The 23,453-nt window shown below is 44.1% G+C and overlaps 2 protein-coding genes across 5 annotated transcripts in view; one reads left to right on the forward strand and one right to left on the reverse strand.

Annotated features, from left to right (window-relative positions):
- The first annotated feature begins 331 nt into the window (after positions 1-331).
- SLC51B (SLC51 subunit beta) lies at positions 332-17,375 on the forward strand. The gene is made up of 5 exons (XM_081964591.1): positions 332-511; positions 5,459-5,557; positions 12,582-12,722; positions 15,954-16,044; positions 16,647-17,375. Exons 2-5 carry the CDS (start codon positions 5,518-5,520, stop codon positions 16,864-16,866), a joined length of 492 nt encoding a protein of 163 aa, XP_081820717.1. The 5' UTR covers positions 332-511; positions 5,459-5,517; the 3' UTR covers positions 16,867-17,375.
- Positions 17,376-19,331: 1,956 nt separating this feature from the next.
- Positions 19,332-23,453, reverse strand: part of RASL12 (RAS like family 12) — a 326,560-nt gene continuing 322,438 nt past the window's right edge. For all 4 annotated transcript variants that reach the window (XM_081964548.1, XM_081964545.1, XM_081964546.1 and 1 more), the window contains one exon: positions 19,332-21,855. In XM_081964548.1, the coding sequence (XP_081820674.1) occupies positions 21,492-21,855 (364 nt within the window). In that variant the 3' untranslated portion in view covers positions 19,332-21,491. The remainder of the gene's footprint in view (positions 21,856-23,453) is intronic.

The raw sequence follows: 23,453 nt of genomic DNA on the forward strand, positions 1-23,453 counted from the left end.
ATTTTTTCCCAAATAAAATCTAGCGTTTTGTCCTGGAGCATCTTAAAAGAGAAGATGAAATGAGCCTCCCAGGGAGAAGACTATGTGTCCTTTCATTTGGTCACCATGGGGAAACATATCATTGGCAATAATTGGCATTCAGGTTAATTTAAGAAAAACGTTCAGAAGAGGAATGGCTTTTTCTGCCTGCGGCATTTTCTGGACCAAGAAGATAGAATCACGAGTCTTCCTGTTGACAAGCAGCCAAGAGGCTTTGATTGAGGAAAAGTTCACTCACCTTTGGCAGAAAGTTGCATGGGTGTGACGGGTGTGGAGACTTTCAAAATGCCTTTCCCCTGGGTTACAGGTTCTCTTAGCTGCAAGGGAAGGCAGCGAACGACTGCATCCTATTAGTTACAGCACCTGAAGGGGTGAATGCCATGGTTCTCCCAACTTGCCAGATGTTTTGAATGTGGCAAAGGATCAGGTCTTGCTGCCTTCGGTTCATCTAGGCCAAGCTACGCATCTTTTGGTAAGCTTTTTTTGTTCTTCAAGATTTGTGCCGAATGTGTGAAAAGTGCTGAGGAGAGCTTTTGGGTTTATTGCTCATGCTTGGAAATACTTTTGATTTCCTCTCCTCTTACTTGGGTCTGTGACTCTGTCACTTGGGTGGAATCTGTTCCCCTTCCAATTCAGATTCATCCCTAGGGTACACGTGTCTTTTTGCTTGCACGTGCATTCGTGTGCTTCAGTACATGCCCCTTACAGAAGGAATAGGTACAAGGCATACTAATTGTCTAAGTAATTGAAAGACCAGATAAGCACTTGGTAAGCACTGTTCACCAGCTTCAGATTTTCCAAGGGGAAATGTATAAATCCCTGCCTTCCACTTTTAATATTTGATCTCCAGCTTCTTTGGGGTTTGGGTTTTTCCCCCCCTTCCTTCCTTCCTTCCTTCCTTCCTTCCTTCCTTCCTTCCTTCCTTCCTTCCTTCCTTCCTTCCTTCCTTCCTCCCCTCCTCCCCCCTCCTCCTCCTCCTCCTCCTCCTCCTCCTTCTTCTTCTTCTTCTTCTCCTCTTCCTCCTCCTCCACCTCCTCCTCTCCTCCTCCCTTCCTTCTTCCTTCCCTCCTTCCCTCCCTCCCTCTTTCTCTCTCTCTCTCTCTCTCTCTCTCTCTCTTTTTTTTTTTTTTCTGGTGTATGTGGGTGTTTCCACTCCATTCAAAAAGTCCATTAAGGTAGGAAAGACATGGAGAACATAAGTTCCGTCAGGAAGAAGTTCCAGAGCAGGATCAGATACTGTATGGAAAAGAAGTTTTCCCCTCAGGAAAAGATAGGGAGGCAGGGCAGATCAAGTCTAATAACATTTGGGTGCATTCATGCAACCAACTCTGCTTGATTTTTGAGTGTTCAGGTTGGTGCAATATATCGAATCAGAAGTGAACCAAATGTGCAGTCTGTCTTACATGCTCAGCTAGTGGGGAAAAGAACCCCACCAAAATTAAGAGAATTTATATTGTATACTGCCACTTAGCATAACATACACTGTCTTTTCAGCTCTTTACCTGACTGCATTGTGTTACATTGGATAGAAACTTAAGGGCTGCAGAGGCAAACCAGTGGGGCTGGTATTCAGGGAATAAGATATTCTGAAAATCATCCTTGCAGATGACTGTGCTACAAAAACACAACGAAGTAATGCATGAATTAGAGCTATACTTACAGAAAAAAGATGCAAAAAAAAAAAGAGATAACATCTCGTACCTCTTTCAGTTCTGGTTTTTGTTCAAGGGTCAAACTTTTAGTCATGCAATCTGAACTTTGAGTTGTAAAGAAAATAAAGGAGAGGAATGTAGCAAGAGAGAAAGTGGTTACAGAGGGCATTGACAGACAGGACCTTTGGCTTTATGCCCAAACAGAAAGACTGAGATTGGGGGGAGTATGCTTGGAAGACATCCCAGACTGAATTCTCACTTAGAGCAGTGAGGAGGGAATCAGCCAGTTGCAGAAAGAATTGTTCCTAAAGCAATTGCCAGAAAAAGAACTTCAACCCTCTCCTTCTCCACCCCACTTTCTTGTCTATCTCCTTCACGTTTCTCTCTTTCTTCTTCTTCTTCTTCTTCTTCTTCTTCTTCTTCTTCTTCTTCTTCTTCTTCTTCTTCTTCTTCTTCTTCTTCTTCTTCTTCTTCTTCTCCTTCTCCTTCTCCTTCTCCTTCTCCTCCTCCTCCTCCTCCTCCTCCTCCTCCTCCTCCTCCTCCTCCTCCTCCTTCTCTTTCCCCTTCCCCTTCTTCTTTCCCCTTCTCTTTTTCGTTTTCTGTTACAATACAGAGAAAATGTTGGCACATTACTTGTGCTAAACCATCCTGCAGTTGGTTTGGGTTTGGACTAAATTCAATGTGCCCTCTGACCAGTGCAGTTAATTAACTGGGTAAAAGTTCTACAAGACTTTAAAACTTGATATCTCTCTCCAGCAACCTAGAATTAAGGGGAAATTTCCTAACAGTGAGAACATCGAACCAGCAGAACAGCTTGCCTTCAGAAGTTGTGGGTTCTTCATCACTGGAGGTTTTTAAGAAGAGACTGGATAGCTAAAATGATATATAAGGTCTCCTGCTTGAACAGCTGGTTGTATTAAAAGATCTCCAAGGTCCCTTCCAACTCTGTTAATCCAAGGGCAGAGATTTGCCAGCCAATAAGGGCTGAGCTGCCAGGGATTGCCCAATCCTGCTCCCGTACTGTGCTGGAACCCAGTGGTGAAATTCAATTTTTTTTACTACCGGTTCTATTTTTTGCTACCGGTTCTGTGTGCGTGGCTTGCTGGGCGTGGTATGGTGTGGCTTGGTGGGCGTGGCAGGGGAAGGATACTGCAAAATCTATATTCCCACTCCACTCTGTGGCCAGCCAGAGGTGGCATTTGCCGGTTCTCTGAACTACTCAAAATTTCTGCTACCGGTTCTCTGAACTATTCAAAATTTCTGCTACAAGTTCTCTGAACTATTCAAAGTTTCTGCTACAAGTTCTCTGAACTATTCAAAATTTCTGCTACCGGTTTTCTGAACTACTCAAAATTTCTGCTACCGGTTCTCCAAACTATTCAAAATTTCTGCTACCGGTTTTCTGAACTACTCAAAATTTCTGCTACCGGTTCTCTGAACTATTCAAAATTTCTGCTACAAGTTCTCTGAACTACTCAAAGTTTCTGCTACCGGTTTTCTGAACTACTCAAAATTTCTGCTACCAGTTCTCCAAACTACTCAAAATTTCTGCTACTGGTTCTCCAAACTATTCAAAATTTCTGCTACTACTTCTCCAAACTATTCAAAATTTCTGCTACCGGTTCTCTGAACTATTCAAAATTTCTGCTACCGGTTCTCCAAACTATTCAAAATGTCTGCAACTGGTTCTCCAGAACCTGTCTGAACCTGCTGGATTTCACCCATGCTGGAACCCCAAAGAAAAGGTCAAGTGAGCCACTGTTTATTGGATTTGCCCAAATGCCATGATAAGCCACTAACAATTAGGATTGAATTTACGTAGCCATGAGTGTCCATGTGAGGTTGACAAAGTTAAGATGGAAGCTCTGGCTGTACAATTGAAGCCCCATCTAATTTTTACATGTGACACGCATTGTAAAAAGGGGCAGGGCTTTGTCACCACTGTTTTGATTTTTTTTTTTTGACACTTCTGTGGATGTCTTACTCCCTGAGCCCAGGTGAAACTTTTGCTGGTGGATTCTGGCATTGTCCTTTCTGTAATAGAATAGAATTGACCAAGTGTGATTAGACACACAAGGAATTTGTCTTTGGTGCAGATGTTCTCGTGTATATAAAAAGACAAAATACATTCGTCAAGAATTATAAGGTTACAACACTTAAGGATAGTCATAGGGTACAAATAAGCAATCAGGAAACAATATCAATATAAATTGTAAGTATACAAGTGACAAAGTTACAGTCCTACAGTCATAAGTGGGAGGAAATAGAATAGAATAGAATAGAATGGAATGGAATGGAATGGAAAGGAATGGAATGGAAAGGAAAGGAAAGGAAAAAAGAATAGAATAGAATAGAATAGAATAGAATAGAATAGAATAGAATAGAATTCTTCATTGGCCAAGTGCGATTGGACACACAAGGAATTTGTCTTTGGTGCAGATGCTCTCAGTGTATATAAAAAGACAAGATACATTTGTCAAGAATCATAAGGTACAACACTTAATGATAGTCATAGGGTAGAAATAAGCAATCAGGAAACAATCAAATGTAACAACTGGAGTGTTGATATCTGCCGGAAAACGAAAAGCTATGTTTTTTATTTGATGATCATGCCACGAATCTCTCAACAAAGATTGCTGCATTGTTTATGCCTGCAATATGGAGATCCTAAATTACAATTAATAACTGATATTTTTCTTTCTTTCTCTACTTTCAATGCTTTAAGCTATCTAACACAATGTGGATCACCGCTAATCATATCGTATAAACCTCACTGTATTGAATCAATGCAATCTAACAAGATTTATAGCACTGTAAAACAAAAGGAAAAATAAATAAAAGGTAGCTTTAATTGCAGCCTACTTCAACATTTCGCTCTAAGTTTAAATTTGACTCAGGCGTGGAGGCCTGCAGGCTTTCAACACAACAGCAGCAGCAGCAACGACAACAACGCAATGACTGCAAAACCAAATGGAGCCCCATCCCCCAATTAAGACAACAATTAAGAGGATTGCTTATGACATTGTGTAATGCTTGCATAAAAAGGGTGGGTGGGATTGTGTTGTGTCAATACAATGCTGTTTGCTTCAGGCTGACCTGTTTGACTCCTCAGAGGAATGCCACTGGGTGTCTTTCATATTGTTTTACTTGATTGTGTATTTTATATGATTTAAACTTATAAAATTATGCTATTAAAATTGCAATTTTTACAATGGAATTTGTATTTACTGCCTCTGTTGGATCCTCCTCCTCCTCCTCCTGCTCCTCCTCCCCCCCTCCTCCTTTTCCTTTTCCTCCTCGTTCTCCTCCTCTTTCTTCTCCTCCTCCTTTTCCTTTTTCTCTTCGTTCTCCTCCTCATTCTTCTCCTCCTCCTCCTCCCTCCTCCTCCTTCACCTCCTTTTCCTTCTCTTCCTCCTCCTCCTCCTCCTCCTCCTCCTCCTCCTCCTCCTCCTCCTCCTCCTCCTCCTCCTCCTCCTCCTTCCTCCTCCTCCTTCCCCCTTCTCCTCCTCCACCTCATTTCCTTCCACCTCTGCTATCCTGGAGGCAACAGAACAATTTTAATTCCTTATTTTGAGTTTGGATTACCCATTGCTGAGGTCCTTGCATAAAAACTGTGTGCATTTGTCTGTGTGCGTTTACTTTTTTTTTCTTGCTGGGATAAGGGCATTATTTGATACCTGGAAAAGGAATAATTAAGTTAAGAACCACTGACCTATGGCAAGGCAGACTGCTTTCAGGACTAAATATCGTGGTTTCTCTTTTCCTAGCTTCCACTGAAGGATCCTCTGAAAGAAGAGTTTCCCCTTGAAGGGTGATTCCAACCACCATGGGGATATTTTGGACAACCTTATGCTTCCTGGTATATGGTGAGCTCCCTGTTTTGTATTAGTGTCAGCCCTAGGAAGTAGAGCGGATCAGGAAACCAACCCCACAGGAAGAGATTTCTTCATTGATGTAGGCTACAGTCATGTATCTTTCAAATCTAGTTTTGCGTCTCCACTTCCACTCTGGGGAGCTGGGGAAGAACCAATCGAAGAGAATAGGAGCCGTGGTGGGACAGTGGTTAGAATGCAGTATTGTAGGCTGACTGTGCCGACTGCCAGCAGTTCGATCCCGAACTGGCTCAAGGTTGTCTCTGCCTTCCATCCTTCCAAGGTGGGTAAAATGAGGACCTTGATTGTTGAGGGCAAGACGCTGACTCTGTAAACCGCTTAGAGAGGGTTATAAAAGCGCTGTGAAGTGGTATATAAGTCTAAGTGCTCTTGCTCTTGCTATATTTGTAGCTCAGGGGTGAACTGAGGGACCTTGGTGCTCTCTGAGCTTGGTGGTTTTCTTGCAGATGTTTTCTTACTCAACTAGGTATCATCATCAAGGGAGTGAGGCTTGTTGCCTGTTTACATACCAGTGAATTACTCTGTCAGTGTTGTTGGGATTATCTACAGTCAACACTTACAGGGCAACCCACTTGCATATAAAAAGAGACCAAACCCCACTCTCTTCAAGCATTGATGATATTAGCTAGTCAGGTAAGGGAACATCTGTAAGAAAACAAACAAGTTACTCTTTTCTCAATACGATCTCCTTTTCCAGGACTTAAGCAATGCTTCTGTCCTTTTTGTTCACCAAATGGTTCCCGAATATTTGCTTCAAGGCCACTTTTATTATTCTTTACTTATAGTAGAAATATGGAACACTAGATATTCCCTTGTCGAAATACTTTCCAGGGAACTTCAGCAATTGAATATGGTGTATAAAAATGCAGCCAACCAATAAACCTACCAATAACTGTAAAGAGAAGTGCACTGAGGCATTGTGATGAAGATGAGATGAGTTCTCTTGAGCAAGTCATACTGAAGTACAAAGTAGATGTGTTTCATTTTGAGCCTATACAAGGAAATTGTCAAGCGCCGTGAAATGAAGAGATTCAGGCAGGAGTATAAAGATTTATTGCATGCGTAAGCTCTCTACAAGATTCTGACCAACTCAAGGTCAAGGGAAATGAGTGGGAGATAAGAAAGGCATTCTAGGTGGGCTGAACTTACATATCTGGGGCATGCAGGGACTCGTGACTTATGACATGTTTGACCTCTCCTCTAAGGTTTCAGCCTAGTCATCTCCTACAGAATTACTGCAATGATTACACTCTTACTCATCCCCCTGTAGATCTGTTCTGACTGAGGCTTCCAAAGAGCATGAAGCCAACTCCTGGTCCTGACAAAAACCCCTTTTATTAATTTACTGTGAATTCTACTCATTCATATCCAGCAAAGACTTTCAAGGGAGGATTTACAGTCGCAGACCTTATCTGGCTTGGAGAGCTGCCAGGCCGATATCAGCAAAATCGTCTAGGAGAATCACAAGCCAATTAAGCGAATTAATTGTGTCTCCTGAAACTCCTCTCCCCTTTTACTCCTCTTTTATTCCTCTGGGAGGGGCCATTCATCGTCCACCTGTGGCCTTACTCCCAAGTCGACCCCTGGTCTTTAGCTGTTCCTGTTATCTGGCAACTCTGTGCATGTGCACACTTGGAACAGGCTCCAGCTGTTCGTCTGCCTCACTGATGTCTGACTCTGAAGACAGCTGATAACTGCCCGACGGCCTTGGCCCCCTCTCTGCCTTCGACACAGAGCCCTCATCAGAGCCTTCCCCAGGACTGGCCCATGTTCCTCCCCAACCTCCTCACTGTCCGAATCTGTTGCTAGCTCCGCTGGCCACTGGCGGGCGACAACAAGATCACAGATGCATTATCAGTGACTGAAGAACTGCATGTAGACTTTAACCTTGACCAAGGTTCTGATCCATCCATTCCCAGTGTGTGGCTCCTACAGTTTCCATTCTGTCAATATGTCAGAAGCTGACATTCTTTACTCTTCAAAAATGGTTGGCTTCCCTCTCCTACAGCCCAATGCTCGGTGTTGGCAAGATCCAACATCTCATTACCTCGAGGTTCTCCAACCATGGGGAATGCAACTCATACACCATGTCATAAAATTCTTCAACCCTGCTGTATCTCTAACTCAGCACTTCACACCCAGTGCTTCCTGAAGGACTATAATCACAGCGTTAGTTTGATTAGAGTTAGCAAAGTCTCATCAATCTCCAGCAAAAGAAATACTTGGTACCAAAGTCCAACAAGACCCCAAGATAATTAACAAAATTAATTCTATTAATTGTATAACCCCTAAGATAATTATATTAACAAATAATTAATATAATATATAACGCTCACACAGAGAGGGACTCCTCCGGGTGCCATCCACTAGGCTGTGCCAGCGGGCGACACCTAGGGGAAGGGTCTTCTCTGTGATGGGCCCGACCCTCTGGAATGACCTTCCCCCTGACATTAGAATGACTACGGACCTCCGCTCCTTCCGTCAGAAACTCAAAACCCACCTGTTTCAGCTAGCCGACCTGGCCTAATCCCAGCTTTCCCACCTCAGTTTTATTTTAAAATTTTTATGATTGGTTTTATGGTCTAAGTTTTTAATTTTTATAAATTCGTACAGGGGCTATTTAATCTAATTTTAGCTATGTATACTATTGTTTGTATGGTTTTTAAATTTATACCTGTACACCGCCCCGAGTCCCTTCGGGGAGAGGGGGTGGTCTAGAAATCTAATAAATTAAATTAATTAAAATTAACTATTTGAGAGGTAGAAAAACGAATATAGATTCAGTCAGGAAATGCACTCACAAGTATTCTTTGGACATACCGTAGACTATAGTCTTCAGATAAGGATGGGGAAGAAATTTGTATAAAATACCAGATATCTTCAGTGTTTTATTATAGTGCAGTAAATAAGGCCATTTCAGAATGTTTGCGCACTGGAATATGAAATGGGCTTTGTTTTTTTCAAGTCTGATAATTGTTAGGAACTTGATTAATGTCACTTTAACTTGTTCATATTTTCAGTTTTTAATGCAACCAGAGAATCCCTCTGTGAGGGATTTGATTGTACGCTGCCCCGAGTCCTTCGGGAGAGGGTTGCGGCTAACAAATAAAATTATTATTATTATTATTATTATTGTGAGGGAGAGGGGCACTTTGTAAATTCGATAAATAAAGAAATAAATAAAAAATAAACCATTTTGAAGTATGGTTTCGAAAGAAGTATTCTAGCAGCATAACACGAATCCTGATTGTAGAAAACAGCTTCGAAACTGTTCACACGACACATTCCTCCTAGCTGGGGAAAGATTCACAGGACAACAGACTAACTCGGTTAGTTTAAATCTTGCTTAGCTTTTGGGGGTTTTATTCTGTTGTACCAACCCAGCCAACTTTATGATTTACTGCAGGGGTGTCCAAACTTGGGAACTTTAAGACTTGTGGACTTCAACTCCCAGAATTCCCCAGCCAGGCTGGCTGGGGAATTCTGGGAGTTGAAGTCCACAAGTCTTAAAGTTCCCAAGTTTGGACACCCCTGATTTACTGTATTTGCAAATCCAGGGAATGAATTAGTTTAAGAAATGAGTGACGTGTGTTATGGAAAGGCAGAAGTCTAGAATACATTTCTGTTGTTGTGGTCATTCTCTCAATGGTCAAAGAGTCAGGGACAAAATTTGTTCTAATATTAACTACAATTCGACTAAGTGCATATTTCTCTGCCAAGTTTTTCCCCCCTGCCTTTTCTCTTTTAAACTCATGTTTCCCGTTTTTCTTGAAGAGAAGGTCAGCTTGCCCTCTCGTCTTCTCACAAATGGCTTTATCATTTAGTCTGGAATTCATCACATTTCATGGAATGATTAAATAGGAATACTTTCCAAGAGCAAATGGATCACCAGCCTGCCCCCAATTAAAAGAATCATACAGCCTTTATGGAATCCATGCTTGTTAATGTGTTCAGGGAGGGGAAAAAAAGAATAAAATGTGAAAATTCTTGCATTGTTTCTTCTTCATTACAAGCGCAAGATGGGTTCTGCTGTGGTGGGATTCAAATAATTTAACAACCGGTTTTCTGCCCTAATGACCAACTGCGTAGGCGTGGCTCGGTGGTCACGTGACTGGATGGGCATGGCCAACTCAACATCACTCACGTTAATGGGCGCTTCACCTTAGCTATTACGACGCAATGAGGGTTAACCAGAGAGGCAGTTTCTGTAAGCAGGGCAATAAAGATGAGGCTAGAAGCAACACCAGAATGTTTCCTTCCTGTCTTCCTTACAGGATTAGCCCTGTAAAGTGGGGGGGAAAACAAAATGAGATTTCCTCCAACAACCAGTTCTCTGAACTGCTTAGAAAATTAACAACCGGTTCTCCCGAATAGGTGCGAACCGGCTGAATCCCACCACTGGGTGCAAACCTTTGTTTTAGGCAACAGTGCTTATTAACTCTCACTGTGATATTCACACATTAATAGAGATAGATGACAAACACAATTTGTCTGCAATTTGTTCTGGGGAGGGCAAGGGAGGACATCCTGCAGTCCCGAAGCCCTTCCTTTGCAAACCTTGGGGTCCTTCCAAACATTCATGGTGCAATTTTTCAACAGGAGGGGGGGGGGGAAGCCACGTAAGCAATAGTGTAGGTTAAACATTAATGCCATTTTAAAAAAAATGACAAAAAGAAGCAAAACCTAAATGCACTGTTGGCTCTTGGAGGTAGGCCAGGCCAGGAAACAGATACCGCAAAGGCTACTGGAACTCTATTTTATTCTTGCAGATGTATTAGCAGAATCTTGAAAGACTGATAGGGTTTCCTGTCTCTCCCCCCCCCCCCCTTTTATACCAAGGAGAGTCAAAGCGGGGCGATTCTTGAGTTTCTTTCTCACTTTGTCTTCCTTTACTGGGCCAAGCTAATGATTGTATGTATATATACAGTGAGTGTGTGTTTGTGTGTTTGTGTAGTTAGATGTTAAATAGAAAGATAGATAGAATGATAGATAGATAGATAGTTAGATGAGAGCGAGAGAGCGAGAGAGAGAGAGAGAAAGAAAGAGAGAGAGCCAATAAAGGAGAATATTTGTAACTCAGGGTTGAAATAAGGGGTCCTTGGTGCTCTCTGAGCTTGGTTGTTTTCTTGCAGATGTTTCATTATTCAAACTACGTAACATCAACAGCACTGATGATGTTACCTAGTTTGGGTTATGAAATGTCTGCAAGAAAACAAGCAAGCAAGCTTGGAGAACACCAAGGATCACAAGAGAGAGAGGGGGAGGGAGGGAGGGAGGGAGAGGGAGAGGGAAGGAGGGAGGGAAGGAGGGAGTGAGAAAGAGAGAGGGAGGGAGGGGGAGGGAGGAGATGGTAATAGCTGCTGCATACCTTCTTCAAGGCTATCTCCATATTCCTATACAAATATCAGGTGCAAAAGACCAAATCCACACATGTGGAGGTCCAATTAAATTGATTTATTGCTACTCATGACTACACAGGAATATTCTCAACTAATGGTTAACACCAGCTACGAATAAGATAAGGGTCCACAGAATTCAAGAGGGGTTGGATTTAGTCCATTTGTGGCGATGCAGCGACTCTAAACTGATGCCTCTTTTGACTCCTCCTCCTCCAGGCTCTGCTCTCCTTCTTCTAGATCACCTACCTTTCTATTCCCTCCCTGTGGCCCCCAGGCTCTGCCCCAAAGCTTCTTACGTTCTAATTCCAGTAGCCTGTCTATTCAGCGGTCTACAGAACAGCATGATAGAAATGGGACATTTCTGACACCTTGACTCAATCTGAGCCACCACAAGCACATTGCTTCCCTTCTCAAGCTCTAGATCTTCTCTGAAGCCACTGTTCTCTTCTTTCGCCCACAACTAGAGCTTTTCGGGAAGGGCCTCCAGCTCTTTTGTTGCCAAGGTTGCTCCATTTTCACTGAGCTATTAAAAGTTCAGGAATCTCATAAATCCTAGATAGATTCACGAGGGTCTTTATTGAAGGAGAAAGTTTTATTAAGATCATAATTCAGAGCTCAAAAGCAGATCGCTCTTTCTTTAGCCTGCCAAGTTTCAACAAGATGATAAGTCTGATTGTTGATACAGCAGGCAATGCTCAATTAAATAAAACCTGTGATGTCTTAAAGAGATTAGCTTGTTTGGGACAATCTGCAAAGGTAACAGCTGGGTTCCCTGTCCCACCCTGTCACATTTTAGCCTAGGCTGGTATGTTATCTTTGTTCGTACGTCAATATGCACTGTCTCCCCAGGGGCCTGGGTAGAAATTTTAGAAATTAGGTAGTGGAAGAGGGTACAGGTAAGAGGAATACCTAGATTGAACATCCAAGAAGCAGTCACAGACAGAGATAAAGATTTAAGACAGGAGTTTGGGAGGCAAGTAAAAAAAAAAAGCATAGCAATTAAGGTATTGAAGCGGGCAAGAGACAATGGATAGATGATTTTCTTATTTATTTTTGTTTTGATTTGCTTTTCCATTTCCCTCTCTCTTTTTTAAAGCATAGCAATTGAAGCATTGAAGCGGGCAAGAGACGATGAACGATTTCTCTTTTTTGTTGTCGTTTTGATTTGCTTTTCCTTTTCTCTCTCTTTTCTTTCTCTCTTTCTTTTTAGCTAGGTGACATGATTAGAAGTTAGATAGCAAAGAAAGAAAAAGTGTTTTAATGGAGGGTGACATGATTAAAAGCTAGAATAAGTGATAGAAATAAGAGGAGGGGGAATATTAGTGTATACATTTTTATATAATAAAATGAAAGTAATAACAAGAGAAAACATGGAATAATTGAACGATGATAGACTGCAACCTAACATAAATGTGTATTATTATAATAGACACATAAGTTGATTGAATGTCATAATTATGATTAACCTTATTAGTTTTATTTGTATTAGAATGTATGGCACCCAGGTGCCACACTGGTCACGCATTGATTTGATAGGTTTATTTAAAAAATGAAAAACTTGGGGAAAAATACTCACTGTCTCCTGATTTCTAACCTAGCCTTGAACACAGACCAGGGTGTCCTGGCTATCATGAGCTCCCAGCCCCAGAAGGACTCAGGAGACCTTGACAATCCTTCAGAAGACACCATCTCCCCTGAGATGCTGCAGGAGATGCTATGGCTTTTCCGAAGAGAAGATCGTAAGTGGTTCCAAGGCTTTAACCGCAGAATTTGTTTGGATTAGGCTGTCCTCTTTGTTCAGGCTTTGGATCTGGAGTAGTAGGAGACTTGTGGGGAGCATGATACAGGTCTTTAAAAGGGCATGTGTCCTGACCTAGGCTTCCCAAAAACACGAAGCCGACTCCTCATCCCAATAAAACCTCTTTTATTTAGGCTAAAGGGAATTCCTCTCCAGCAAAGTCCCAGCAAACAGTCTTTCAAGAGATTTCACAACTACAGACCTTAATCAGGCTTGGAGAGTTGCCAGGCCGATATCTTCCAAATGCCAAGCTGTAGCAGCAATTACTTGGCAAGAAGTCAGGAACAGACCTTCACCCTAAGGAATGGAACTAATTGACTCCTGCAAATTCCCCTCCCCTTTCGCTCCTCTTTATTCCCTATGGAATAAACTGTCCACTTATGGCTTTACTTTCGAGTTGACCCTTGTTCCTTAGCTGTTCCCTTCTCCTGGCAACTCTGCACATGCGCACACTGGGAACAGGCTCCAGCTGTTCTTCTGCCCCACTGAGGAGTATAAAGATTTATTGCATACGCAAGCTCTCTACAAGATTCTGACCAACTCAAGGTCAAGGGAAATGAGTGGGAGACAAGAAAGGCATTCTAGATGGGCTGAACTTAGATATCTGGGGCATGCAGGGACTTATGACATGTTTGACCTCTCCTCTAAGGTTTCAGCCTGGTCATCTCCTACAGAATTATTGCAGTGATTGCACTCTTACTCATCCCCCTGCAGATCTGTTCTGACCGAGGCTTCCAAAGAGCATGAAGCCAACTCCTGATCCTGACAAAAAACCCTTTTATTAATTGACTGTGAATTCTGCTCATTCACATCCAGCAAAGACTTTCAAGGGAGGATTTACAGTCACAGACCTTAGAGTGCTGACAGGCCAATATCTGCAAAACCTGACAAGAAGTCTTGGAGAATCACAAGCCAATTAAGCGAATTAATTGTGTCTCCTGAAACTCCACTCCCCTTTTACTCCTCTTTTATTTCCTCTGGGAGGGGTCATTCATCGTCCACCTGTGGCCTTACAAGTCGACCCCTGTTCTTTAGCTGTTCCCGTCATCTGGCAACTCTGCGCATGCGCACACTGGGAACAGGCTCCAGCTGTTCCTCTGCCTCACTGATGTCTGACTCTGAAGGCAGCTGATAACTGTCCTACGGCTCTGGCCCCCTCTCTGCCTCCAACACAGAGCCCTCGTCTGAGCCTTCCCCAGCCTCCAGGACTGGCCCAGTTTCCTCCCCAACCTCCTCACTGTCCTAATCTGCTGCCAGCTCTGCTAGCGGACCACAACAGCAAGAAAATGAAGGAATTCTCCTAGAAAAGAATATCTGTAGCTCAGGGTTGACATGTGGAGTCCTTGGTATCCTCTGAGCATGGTTCTTTTCTTGCAGAGTTTTCATTCACCATCTAGTAGGTCAATGGCCACCAACCTTTTGGCCATCAGGGACTGGTTCCATGGAGAGAGGTTTTTCCATGGACTGCAGGGGGTGTGGTTTTGCATATTACCTGCATCCCATTGGCTTCGCGCTTTGCGCGGACCAATTGCTGGCATGCCTAGTACCAGTCCACAGACCAGAGGTTGGGGATCCCTGATCTAGGTAACATCACCAGTGCTGGTTAGTGTGGGATTTGCTCCCAGTTTATATAGAAGAGCTTGCCCTGCTGGTGCTGTGGTTTTCTCAGAATAGTTCCTTGATTCTCCCTGGTGCCATATGGCATGGTGGCGCAGTGATTAGAATGCAGTACTGCAGGCTGCTTATACTGACTACCGGCTGCCAGCAATTCGGCAGTTCGAATCTCACCAGGCTCAAGGTTGACTGAGCCTTCTGTCCTTCCGAGGTGGGTCAAATGGGGACCCAGATGGTTGGGGGCAAGAGGCTGACTCTATAAACCACTTAGAGTGGGCTGTGAAGCGGTATATAAGTCTAAGTGCTATTGCTATTGCTACTTCCTTAATCAAGGAACTACCAAGGAGAAATCCATACCTTCAACCAGGACAGGTCAGGTAAGAGACACCAGAAGGAATACAAGAATTGTATTCTATTGTTGTAGGGCAGGGGTGCCAAACTCAAGGCCCGTGGGATGTTTTCAACCTCCACGGACTCTTGCAGCACTCCGCCGGCCAAAAACGGGTGATGCGGAGGCCCTGCGAGGCCCCTGCATGACTCACTTTTGGCTGGCAGAGTGCTGCTGGAGGCCGGGGAGTCAGAAAATGGGCTGTGCCCTCACGGGGCCTCTGTGTGGCCTATTTTTGGCCGGCAGAATGCTGCTGGAGGCATCTGTCCCATCTCTCCACCACCTGCTGGCCCGTGGAGAACTACAGTGCTGATCCGGCCCTTGAAGAAATCCAGTTTGACACCCCCGTTGTAGAGTATAATAACACAACTTTGAAAGTCTAGTAGAGTTTCCCTCTGCCCCCTCTTACATTAAGCGGAATCAGGGTGGTGTTCTTTTGAATCTTCTTCATGCACCCCCTCCTTTTGCAGGGCTGAAATGTCATTGGGTGTCTCTTATCTGCTAACAATTAACAATTAACCAGTGAATAAAGAACATGTAAACAGTTGAGCAGAGCTTGCCTCCAGAAGGTGGAGTGCTCCATCCCTGGAGGTATTTAAGAAGAAATTAGACAGCCATTTGTCAGGAGTGGTATAGGGTGTGGCAAGGGGTTGGACTAGAAGACCTCTGAAGTCCCTTCTAACTACATTATTCTGTTATTCCTTTACCAACTTTAACTCTGTGTTCTTCTATAAGGAGCAAGTCAAACAGTCAACATGGTGGCTGCAGAGGTGTAACTGAAGCTTCACCCCAGAAGGTTGTCATTGCAGCTGCCATCTTGACTTTTGTGACTCATTCCTTGCCTTCCACAGATGCCCTAAAAGGTGGGGCAAAACTGGAGATGAGAAGATTATATAAGTCTCCTTGAGCACCTGGAATAGAATAGAATAACAAAGTTGGAAGAGACCTTGGAGGTCTTCTAGTCCATCCCCCTGCTTAGGCAGGGAACCCTACACCACTTCAGACAAATGGTTATCCAACATCTCTTAAAAACCTCCAGTGTTGAAGCATTCACATCTTCTGGAGGCAAGTTGTTCCACTGATGAATTGTTCTAACTGTCAGGAAATTTCTCCTTAGTTCCTTAGGAGATTAACCCACGCACACGAATTCCTTATCATTTTCTCTTTCAGCATCTGCATGGAATTACTCTATCCTGGGCCTTTCCATTGCCGTTCTGCTCATTGGTGTTGTGCTCCTGGGAGCAAATATTAGGGCCAACAGGTATGAAGAAGTCATATTTCGGAGCGATAATATTGGGCTTCGGCTTGGCACCCAGCGTACCTCTGAATACAGGACTCCTTGGCGGCCAGATAAATCCAATTCTGAGTTTGCCCAGTGTATTAAAGTGCCTCCTAATCAAACCCTTTAGGATGGTGGAACAAAGAGAGGCTCAAAACCCACCACGGTTAAATTTAGCAAAACTTTGCACATTGTGCAAATAAAGTTGCTAGTTCTCTTCATAATTTAGTTAGGTAAGTTAGGTAATTAACCTGGCCAGCTGTGCTTATTTTCACTGCAGACCTCTGTGGAGATTTTCAATCATCATACAGGTCATGGTTGTCTCCAAGGTTTTTTTTTTTCTTCAAAAGACATCTGGACTGTTATTTTTTTCCCTTGAGGAAGACGTTTTGCTTCTTTAAATTAATTTAAGTTAAGTTAATTCCACCTTGGTTTCTAAACTTTCCCAAAGCAGGGCTCATGTTTTTGCATGCTTATTTTGAGCAACTCTTAGGTTCCCCCTAACTGCCTGCTATCATATCTGGAGGTCAACGCTCGGAAATGGATGGTTGAGAAGACATTGTTTTTTTTTCTCCACTCCACAGAAACCACAAGGTCCTTCTCCCACACAAAGAAGGCTATGAAGTCACCCCGCTGGATGAGGCCGAAGCGAAGCAAGCGTTTGTGTTGCTAAACAAAGAGAATCCGGATCAAGCCGAAGACAATTTGCTTCCCAAAACACCAATCCTGGGAGACGTGATGGTACGCTGGAAGGATGGGAAAACCTCACCCCTCTATGCTGATGCCAACGAAGCAGAAGCATAGAAACCTAATGATATCCATATTTTGGCTTTTTTGAAACCTGGGAGGATTTGTGGACTATTGACATTTTTTGTACCGCAGGTCTCAAAGCCAAATTCATTAAGTGGAATCAAAAAGCCAGCAAAAGGCAAACCCCTACTGACCCTGGCCCCATTTCTGCCTCTGACGCAGAGCCCTCATCAGAGCCTTCCCCAGACTCCAGGACTGGCCCATGTTCCTCTCCAGCCTCCTCACTGTCCAACTCTACTGCCAGTTCCACAGGCTGCCAGTGGACCATAACAGACACCCTCAGTGATTCTGTTGTGCCAGTATTAGCTGCTTTCTAGAAGGTAATAATTTGAGACAGTTGGGAGCCTCCCAAAAATTTAAACAAGGAGAAGGGAATGGGGGAAGGCTAGGCTATGATGAGAGCTTTGGATGATATTTGAGCAGCCCTGTGACCTCCAAAGAAACCAGGTTAACGTTTTTGCCATCCGTCCAAGCCAAAGTCCATTAAAAGGCTTTTAAAGGCTGCTACATCTCTAGATCTACCGTTATGTGATGCAATGCCAATCTTTCTGACGAAAACCAGAGAGCTTCTTTTGTCTTTTCTGGGATGCACTTCAGCCTAATCCAGATATTCTCCAGACGCCTCGACGTTCAACCCTCCTGTTCCTTTCTGGAACAATTATTGTAGGCTGTTTCGTATGTGTAAAAAACAAAAGGGAAGGGAAGGAAGAGGGATGTCCCATGAGATCGTATCTGCCCCGTGACTACATTTATACTGGTCGATTGTAATCTCCCCTACTCCTAAAGGTGCTTTTTCAAGAGGCAACTGGGCTTCCTGGTTTTTCTTTGAAGATGTTTTGCTTCTCATCCAAGAAGCTTCTTCAGCTCTTCAGAGAAGCTTCTTCTGCTATCGTGTCTCTACTGGTTCTTCTCTTCAGTAGAAAAATCATGCCCAGTTCAGTGGTGGGTTCTGGATCCTGTCGCAACTGGTATGCTGCGACGGGGCCGGGCATGTGCTCAGGTGCTGCACACACATGCGCACACACACACACACCGCGACGCTCCAGCTGCTCAGTGGAGCGTCGCGCAGGCTCAGGCGTATAAGAAGGGGGCTTTGGGGTGTTTCTCAGGCGTATAAGAAGGGGGCTTTGGGGTGTTTCTCAAGCATATAAGAAGGGGGCTTTAGGGTGGTGAGTTAAGCTTTTCTTCGATCCGGAGAGTCATCTAATCAGCCAGGCAGCCTTAGTCCCAGAGGTGCTTTTTCAAGAGGTAACTGGACCTTCTGTTTTTTCCTTGGAGACGTTTCGCTTCTCATCCAAGAAGCTTCTTCAGCTCTGACTGGATGGTAGGGAATAGCAGGATTTATACTCCTTGCAGACAGCCGGTCGTTCGAATTGTTTCAGCGAGTCGTTAAGGTCACCTGGAGATTTGACCAGCTGTCTGCAAGGAGTATAAATCTTTCCCTTCCCCATCATCCAGTCAGAGCTGAAGAAGCTTCTTGGATGAGAAGCGAAACATCTTCAAGGAAAAACCAGAAAGTCCAGTTGCCTCTTAAAAAAAGCACCTTTGGGACAACCGTGACCAGGATGACTGAAAATCCCCATGAAAATCCACTACTCCTAATTTTAGGGCTGAAGTAGATTAGACAAACAAGTTTTAGGGGTTCCCTCCCCCTTCTTGTCAAGCAGTTATGTGAGCAACAGAGCGACGTCCAAGGAAACCAGAGGAATATTTTTTGCCACTCGTCCAAGTTAAAGTCCATTAAAAAGGCTTTTTCAAGATCTCTAGATCTATCTGTAGTGGCATAATGCCATTCTTTCCAATGAATATGACCTCCTTTTATCTTTTTGACCCTGATGGGATTTCAGGGGTAGGTTCCTGCCAGTTCTCACCTCTTCTATAGAAGAGGTTCCACAAATCTACAGTGCCGTTTAGAACCGGTTCCAGCTCCCTCCCCCCGCCCGTCCGCACATCATCAAGATGAAGAGCGAGAGAAGGAATTCTGGGAGTTGAAGATGAAGTTGGGGTGCAAGGGTCTTGTAACTTGACAGCTTTAAGACTTGCGTGCTTCAAATGCCAGAGTTCCTGAGCCAACATGACTGGAGGTGGAATTCTGGGAGTTGAAGTCCACAAGTCTTAAAGCTGTCAAGTTTGAACACCCCTGGGTTTTTTTTTCTAAAGGGTTAGGGGTGTAAGGGTCTTATAACCTGACAGTTTTAAGACTTGCGTGCTTCAATGCCAGATTTTCTGAGCCAACATTTTGGTTGCTAAGCAAGACCGTTGTTAAGTGAGTTTCACCACATTTTACAAGTTGGCCATGCCCACCCAGTCACATGGCTGGCAAGCCACTCCCACCTGGTCACATGGCTGGCATGTCACTCCCACCTGGTCACATGGCTGACAAGCCACTCCCACAAAGCAGGCCACACCTACAGAAGAGGTTCTAAAAAATTTGAAAACCACCACTGTGTGATTTGTACATCAGTAGACATTTTAGCTAGGCTTTGTTTCATTAGGAGGGGGCCTGACTGACATTTACCACAAAAGTAAGGAGGCTTGGGGTACAATAGGCAGGTTTGGGGTTCAGAGGAAATGTTTTAGATTGACAGGAAGGAACTGAGCCTGCTGTGCCCAAGACAGAATTTGAGCAAATTAGTGCTTATGGGTGCTACACTAGTGAACCCAATGCCTAGCCATGGTTTGTGATTCAATGCAGGCAGGGTTTTTGTGTTGATTAGGACAAATGATTAGGACTATATAGACTGGGTGAGACCAGGCTTAATAGCAGTGCCTGTGAGGGGGATCTTGGAGTCTTAGTGGACAACCAGTTAAATATGAGCCAGCAATGTGCAGCGGCAGCCAAAAAAGCCAATGCAATCCTAAATTGCATTAACAGAGGGATACAATGAAGATCAAGTGAGGTACTAATACCACTCTATAAAGCCCTGGTAAGACCACACCTAGAGTCCTGCATCCAGTTTTGGTCAGCAGACTATGAAAAAGATGTTAAGACTCTAGAAAGAGTGCAGAGAAGTGCAACCAAGATGATTAAGGGACTGGAGACTAAAACATGCGAAGAACGGTTGCAGGAATTGAGCATGGCTAGTCTAGTGAAAAAAAGGACCAGGGGAGACGTGATAGCAGTCTTCCAATATTTGAGGGGCTGCCACAGAGAGGAGCGGGGGGGTCAAGCTATTTTCCAAAGCACCCAAAAGCCAGACAAGGAATAATGGATGGAAACTGATCAAGGAGAGAATCAAACTGGAAATAAGGAGACATTTTCTGACAGTGAGAGCAATCAACCCACGGAACAGAAGTTGCCTTCAGAAGTTGTGGGGGCTTCATCACAGAGATTAGAAATTGGATTGCCATTTGTCAGAAATGGTGTAGAGTCTCCTGCTTGGGTAGGGGAGGGGGGTTGGGCTAGATGGCCTACAAGGTCCCTTCCAACTCTGTTAATCTGATTATCTGACTAATCAATTCGAGTTGATGAGGAGAAATTAGCACGAAGGACAAAGGACTGAACACGTTTCATTGTCTGTCCCAGCAACGCTAGAGGGAGCTGTGCACCTACTACACAATCTACACTTTGTCCGTGCAAAAGGGATCATCATAAAACCCATGATTGGTTCTCACAGTCACATATTCCCTGGCTCCTCAATGCGCTTTGCTTGGGCTTGTGGGTCCATTTGTCCATTTTGTGCTTTCCCCGCCTCTGTCCTGCCTTTGTTTTATTTTCACAAACTGCTCCTCCAAACATAGGGGGGGAAATATATAAGGGCCGTATGTTATTATTTCTTCCGCCGGCTGAACAGTTCTGTGGTTTTTGTTTTTCCAACCATCTCTCTGTTATCGAGGGAAGAGAACTCAGGCATTCAGGAAAGAATGTTGGTGAAATCATGACGTGGGGTGTGGCTTTTCTTAACCACTTAGGGACATGGAAAACATGGGGTGGGTATGAATGTCCAAATTTTCAAGTGTCCAGAATTCCAAAACAAGGCAGGACAAGAAGTAATGGATGGAAACTAATCAAGGAGAGAAGAAACCTAGAACTAAGGAGACATTTCCTGACAGTGAGAACAATCGACCAGCGGAACAGCTTGCCTCCGGAAGTTGTAGGTGCTCCATTAATGGAGCCTTTAAGAAGAGACTGGGCAGCCATTTATCTGGAATGGTACAGGGTTTCCTGCTTGAGCAGCGGGTTGGACTAGCACCCTTCCAATTCTGTTAGTCTATGTTCTATGTCTTCTCCTTGTAAAATCATTTCTTTGGATGGTCGAAGCCTCTCTGGCATCCCAAATCTCTATTCAGTCCTAAGAAAAGACCTCAAGAGCAAACTCTTCCCGTGGGATTCCTCCATCGATTGGTCAAGCAGCACATGGTGGAGTCCTCCACATGTTTATGACCAAGAAAAAGGGTTAGAACCACCTTCCCCACCTGGTGGCTTCATCCATAGTTTGTCCACACTGTCAATTCATGGCCTTTCCTCAAAATGCTTCTTTGCATTCTTAGACAGACACTTGGACTGCAGGAAAGACCAAGAGATGGATATTCGAAATGACTCCATCCTTGCTTGGGGATTCAACCCAACCCTGCAACAGCTGTGTTCTACTTTGGAGTCTACCTTGCAGCATCCCCGCTTAGAATATCTTAAAGCCCTTCAGCAACGTCAGCGCCGGGGCCTTCCTCTTGCTTTGAGCTCTTGAGGATTTGACCGTGACCAGCTTGGCCCGGGCAACTGAAGGGACCTCTTTGTAGTTGACAGTGGAGAGGGAGTTGTAGGTGGAGGCGATGGTGGCAGTTGGGACCAGGTGGGCTGAGGGCTTCTCCTCAATGATGAACAAGGGCCGGACTGCCAGGGGTCTGTCCGTCTCTCGCCGCACTTCCCGTACCGCCTCGTAGAAAATGCGCTGCACGGACTCAAAATCCAGGCACGCCGAGACTTCGTGGAAGGAGGAGCCATACTTGGTGGCGAGGGACATCCCTTCGGCTTTGGTGACCTGTCTGGGAGAAGAAACCAGGAGAGAACATCCCACGTGAAAAGCGACAACACTCGATTGGGTTACAAATAAGAAAAGTATTAATTGGAAAAGATACTGGGGGGGGGGGAGAAAATGGAGGGGGAACTTGGAAATATGCCTAACAATATATTTGTCAACTCCTAAAGTTGTCATAGTGAGAGAAGGGGTGGAGCGCATCCAACACATACTTTCGGCTAAAGTCAGATCTCAGATTACCGCAGTAGGCTTGGGAGGGGTGCACCTCATTGGGGAATGTGATTTATGACACAGGCTGAGGGGAGGGAAGGAACAGGGTAAAGTTCAGCTGTAACTCAAAGCTCAGATCTGACTGCGAAAAGGCCTTGCCTAATGGTGCTCCTAATAAATGTTTTGTATTGAAACTTGGCTCGATACTCATGAATCCATTAGGGCATTTTTAAGAAACCTGACAATATAATTAAAATTATAACAAGAGACCTAAAAAGTATGTGCGCGTAATGATGTATAACTATGTAATAGTATTATGAGGATAGCTGGAAACCTGAATCCAGCTCACAAATGGAACTTGTATATAGGTTTACTTTTAAAAAGAGAAGGTATGCAAAATTAGCAATATGAAAAATCTTTTCTGGAATACAATTATTAATGCCACCAATATTAAATGGAGCTTGCTCAGACGCTGAAATTAGAGAGTGGAAAGAAGAAAAAGAGAGGGAAAGAGGGAGAGAGGAGAGAGAGTAATAGAAGGGAGGAAAAGAGTAGGAGAGAGGGAAGGAGTGGAAAGGGGACAGGAGAGGGAGAGAGCAAGGGGAAGTAGAGAAGAGAGAGATGGCAGAGAGAAGAAAAGAGGTAGGGAGGAGGAGAGATAGGTCAAAATGAAATAGACTATGATATGGTGTATGGAAAGCAGAAGAGCAAACGATAGTTGTTGTGGCTTGATGGTAAGAGGAATTGATATAATATTGAATATTTAAAGAAAAAAACGTTGGTTAAGATGTAATGGTATACTTTGGATTATATGTACTGTATGTTAAGAAAAAATAAAAAATAAAAATTTAAAAGAAAAGAGACAACACAAGAACTGACCCATGTCCATTAGTTGCCAGATGTGAATGCTCCCTAAAGAGAGGCATTGTCTCCTGACATTGTGGGAACTCCATCACTGGATGTTTTTAAGAAGAGTCCAGATCTGTGATGGTGAACCTATGGCACATGTGCCAGAGGTGGCATGCAGAAGCCTCTCTGGGCAGGCACGCCATTTCCAGCTGCCCTTCCGGTTTCCAGCCCACGTATGCGTGTTGGCCAGCTGTTCTCTTCCGGCTTCCGGCACACGCTCCAGTTTCAGCACTCGGTGCCGAAAGGGTTAACCATCACTGGTCTAGACAGTCACTTATCTGAAATGGTATATGCTCTTCCCAAGCAAGCAAAGCCGATACAGGACTTCTAAAGGAATACATTCCTCTACAGCTCTGAGCCATGCATTTGGTCAGCCAATGTGGGCCTGGGGAGCCCAAGGCGCACCGGGATCGCCTTATAGCAGCCTGTACGTGTGTAGTTACTGGGGCTTAGAGGACACTCCAATCCGGCACGACTTTGAGAGGC

This window comes from Natrix helvetica (genome assembly GCF_964273705.1).
Source record: "Natrix helvetica genome assembly, chromosome: 12".
In the NCBI taxonomy this organism is placed as follows: domain Eukaryota; kingdom Metazoa; phylum Chordata; class Lepidosauria; order Squamata; family Natricidae; genus Natrix; species Natrix helvetica.

Excerpts from the sequence above, each read along its gene's own strand:
- SLC51B (XM_081964591.1), top strand. The coding sequence starts at position 5,518 with ATGGGGATATTTTGGACAACCTTATGCTTCCTGGTATATG. Across the intron at positions 5,558-12,581 it reads CTTATGCTTCCTGGTATATG|CCTTGAACACAGACCAGGGT; the intron begins GTGAGCTCCCTG and ends TTTCTAACCTAG. Across the intron at positions 12,723-15,953 it reads GCTTTTCCGAAGAGAAGATC|CATCTGCATGGAATTACTCT; the intron begins GTAAGTGGTTCC and ends TTTCTCTTTCAG.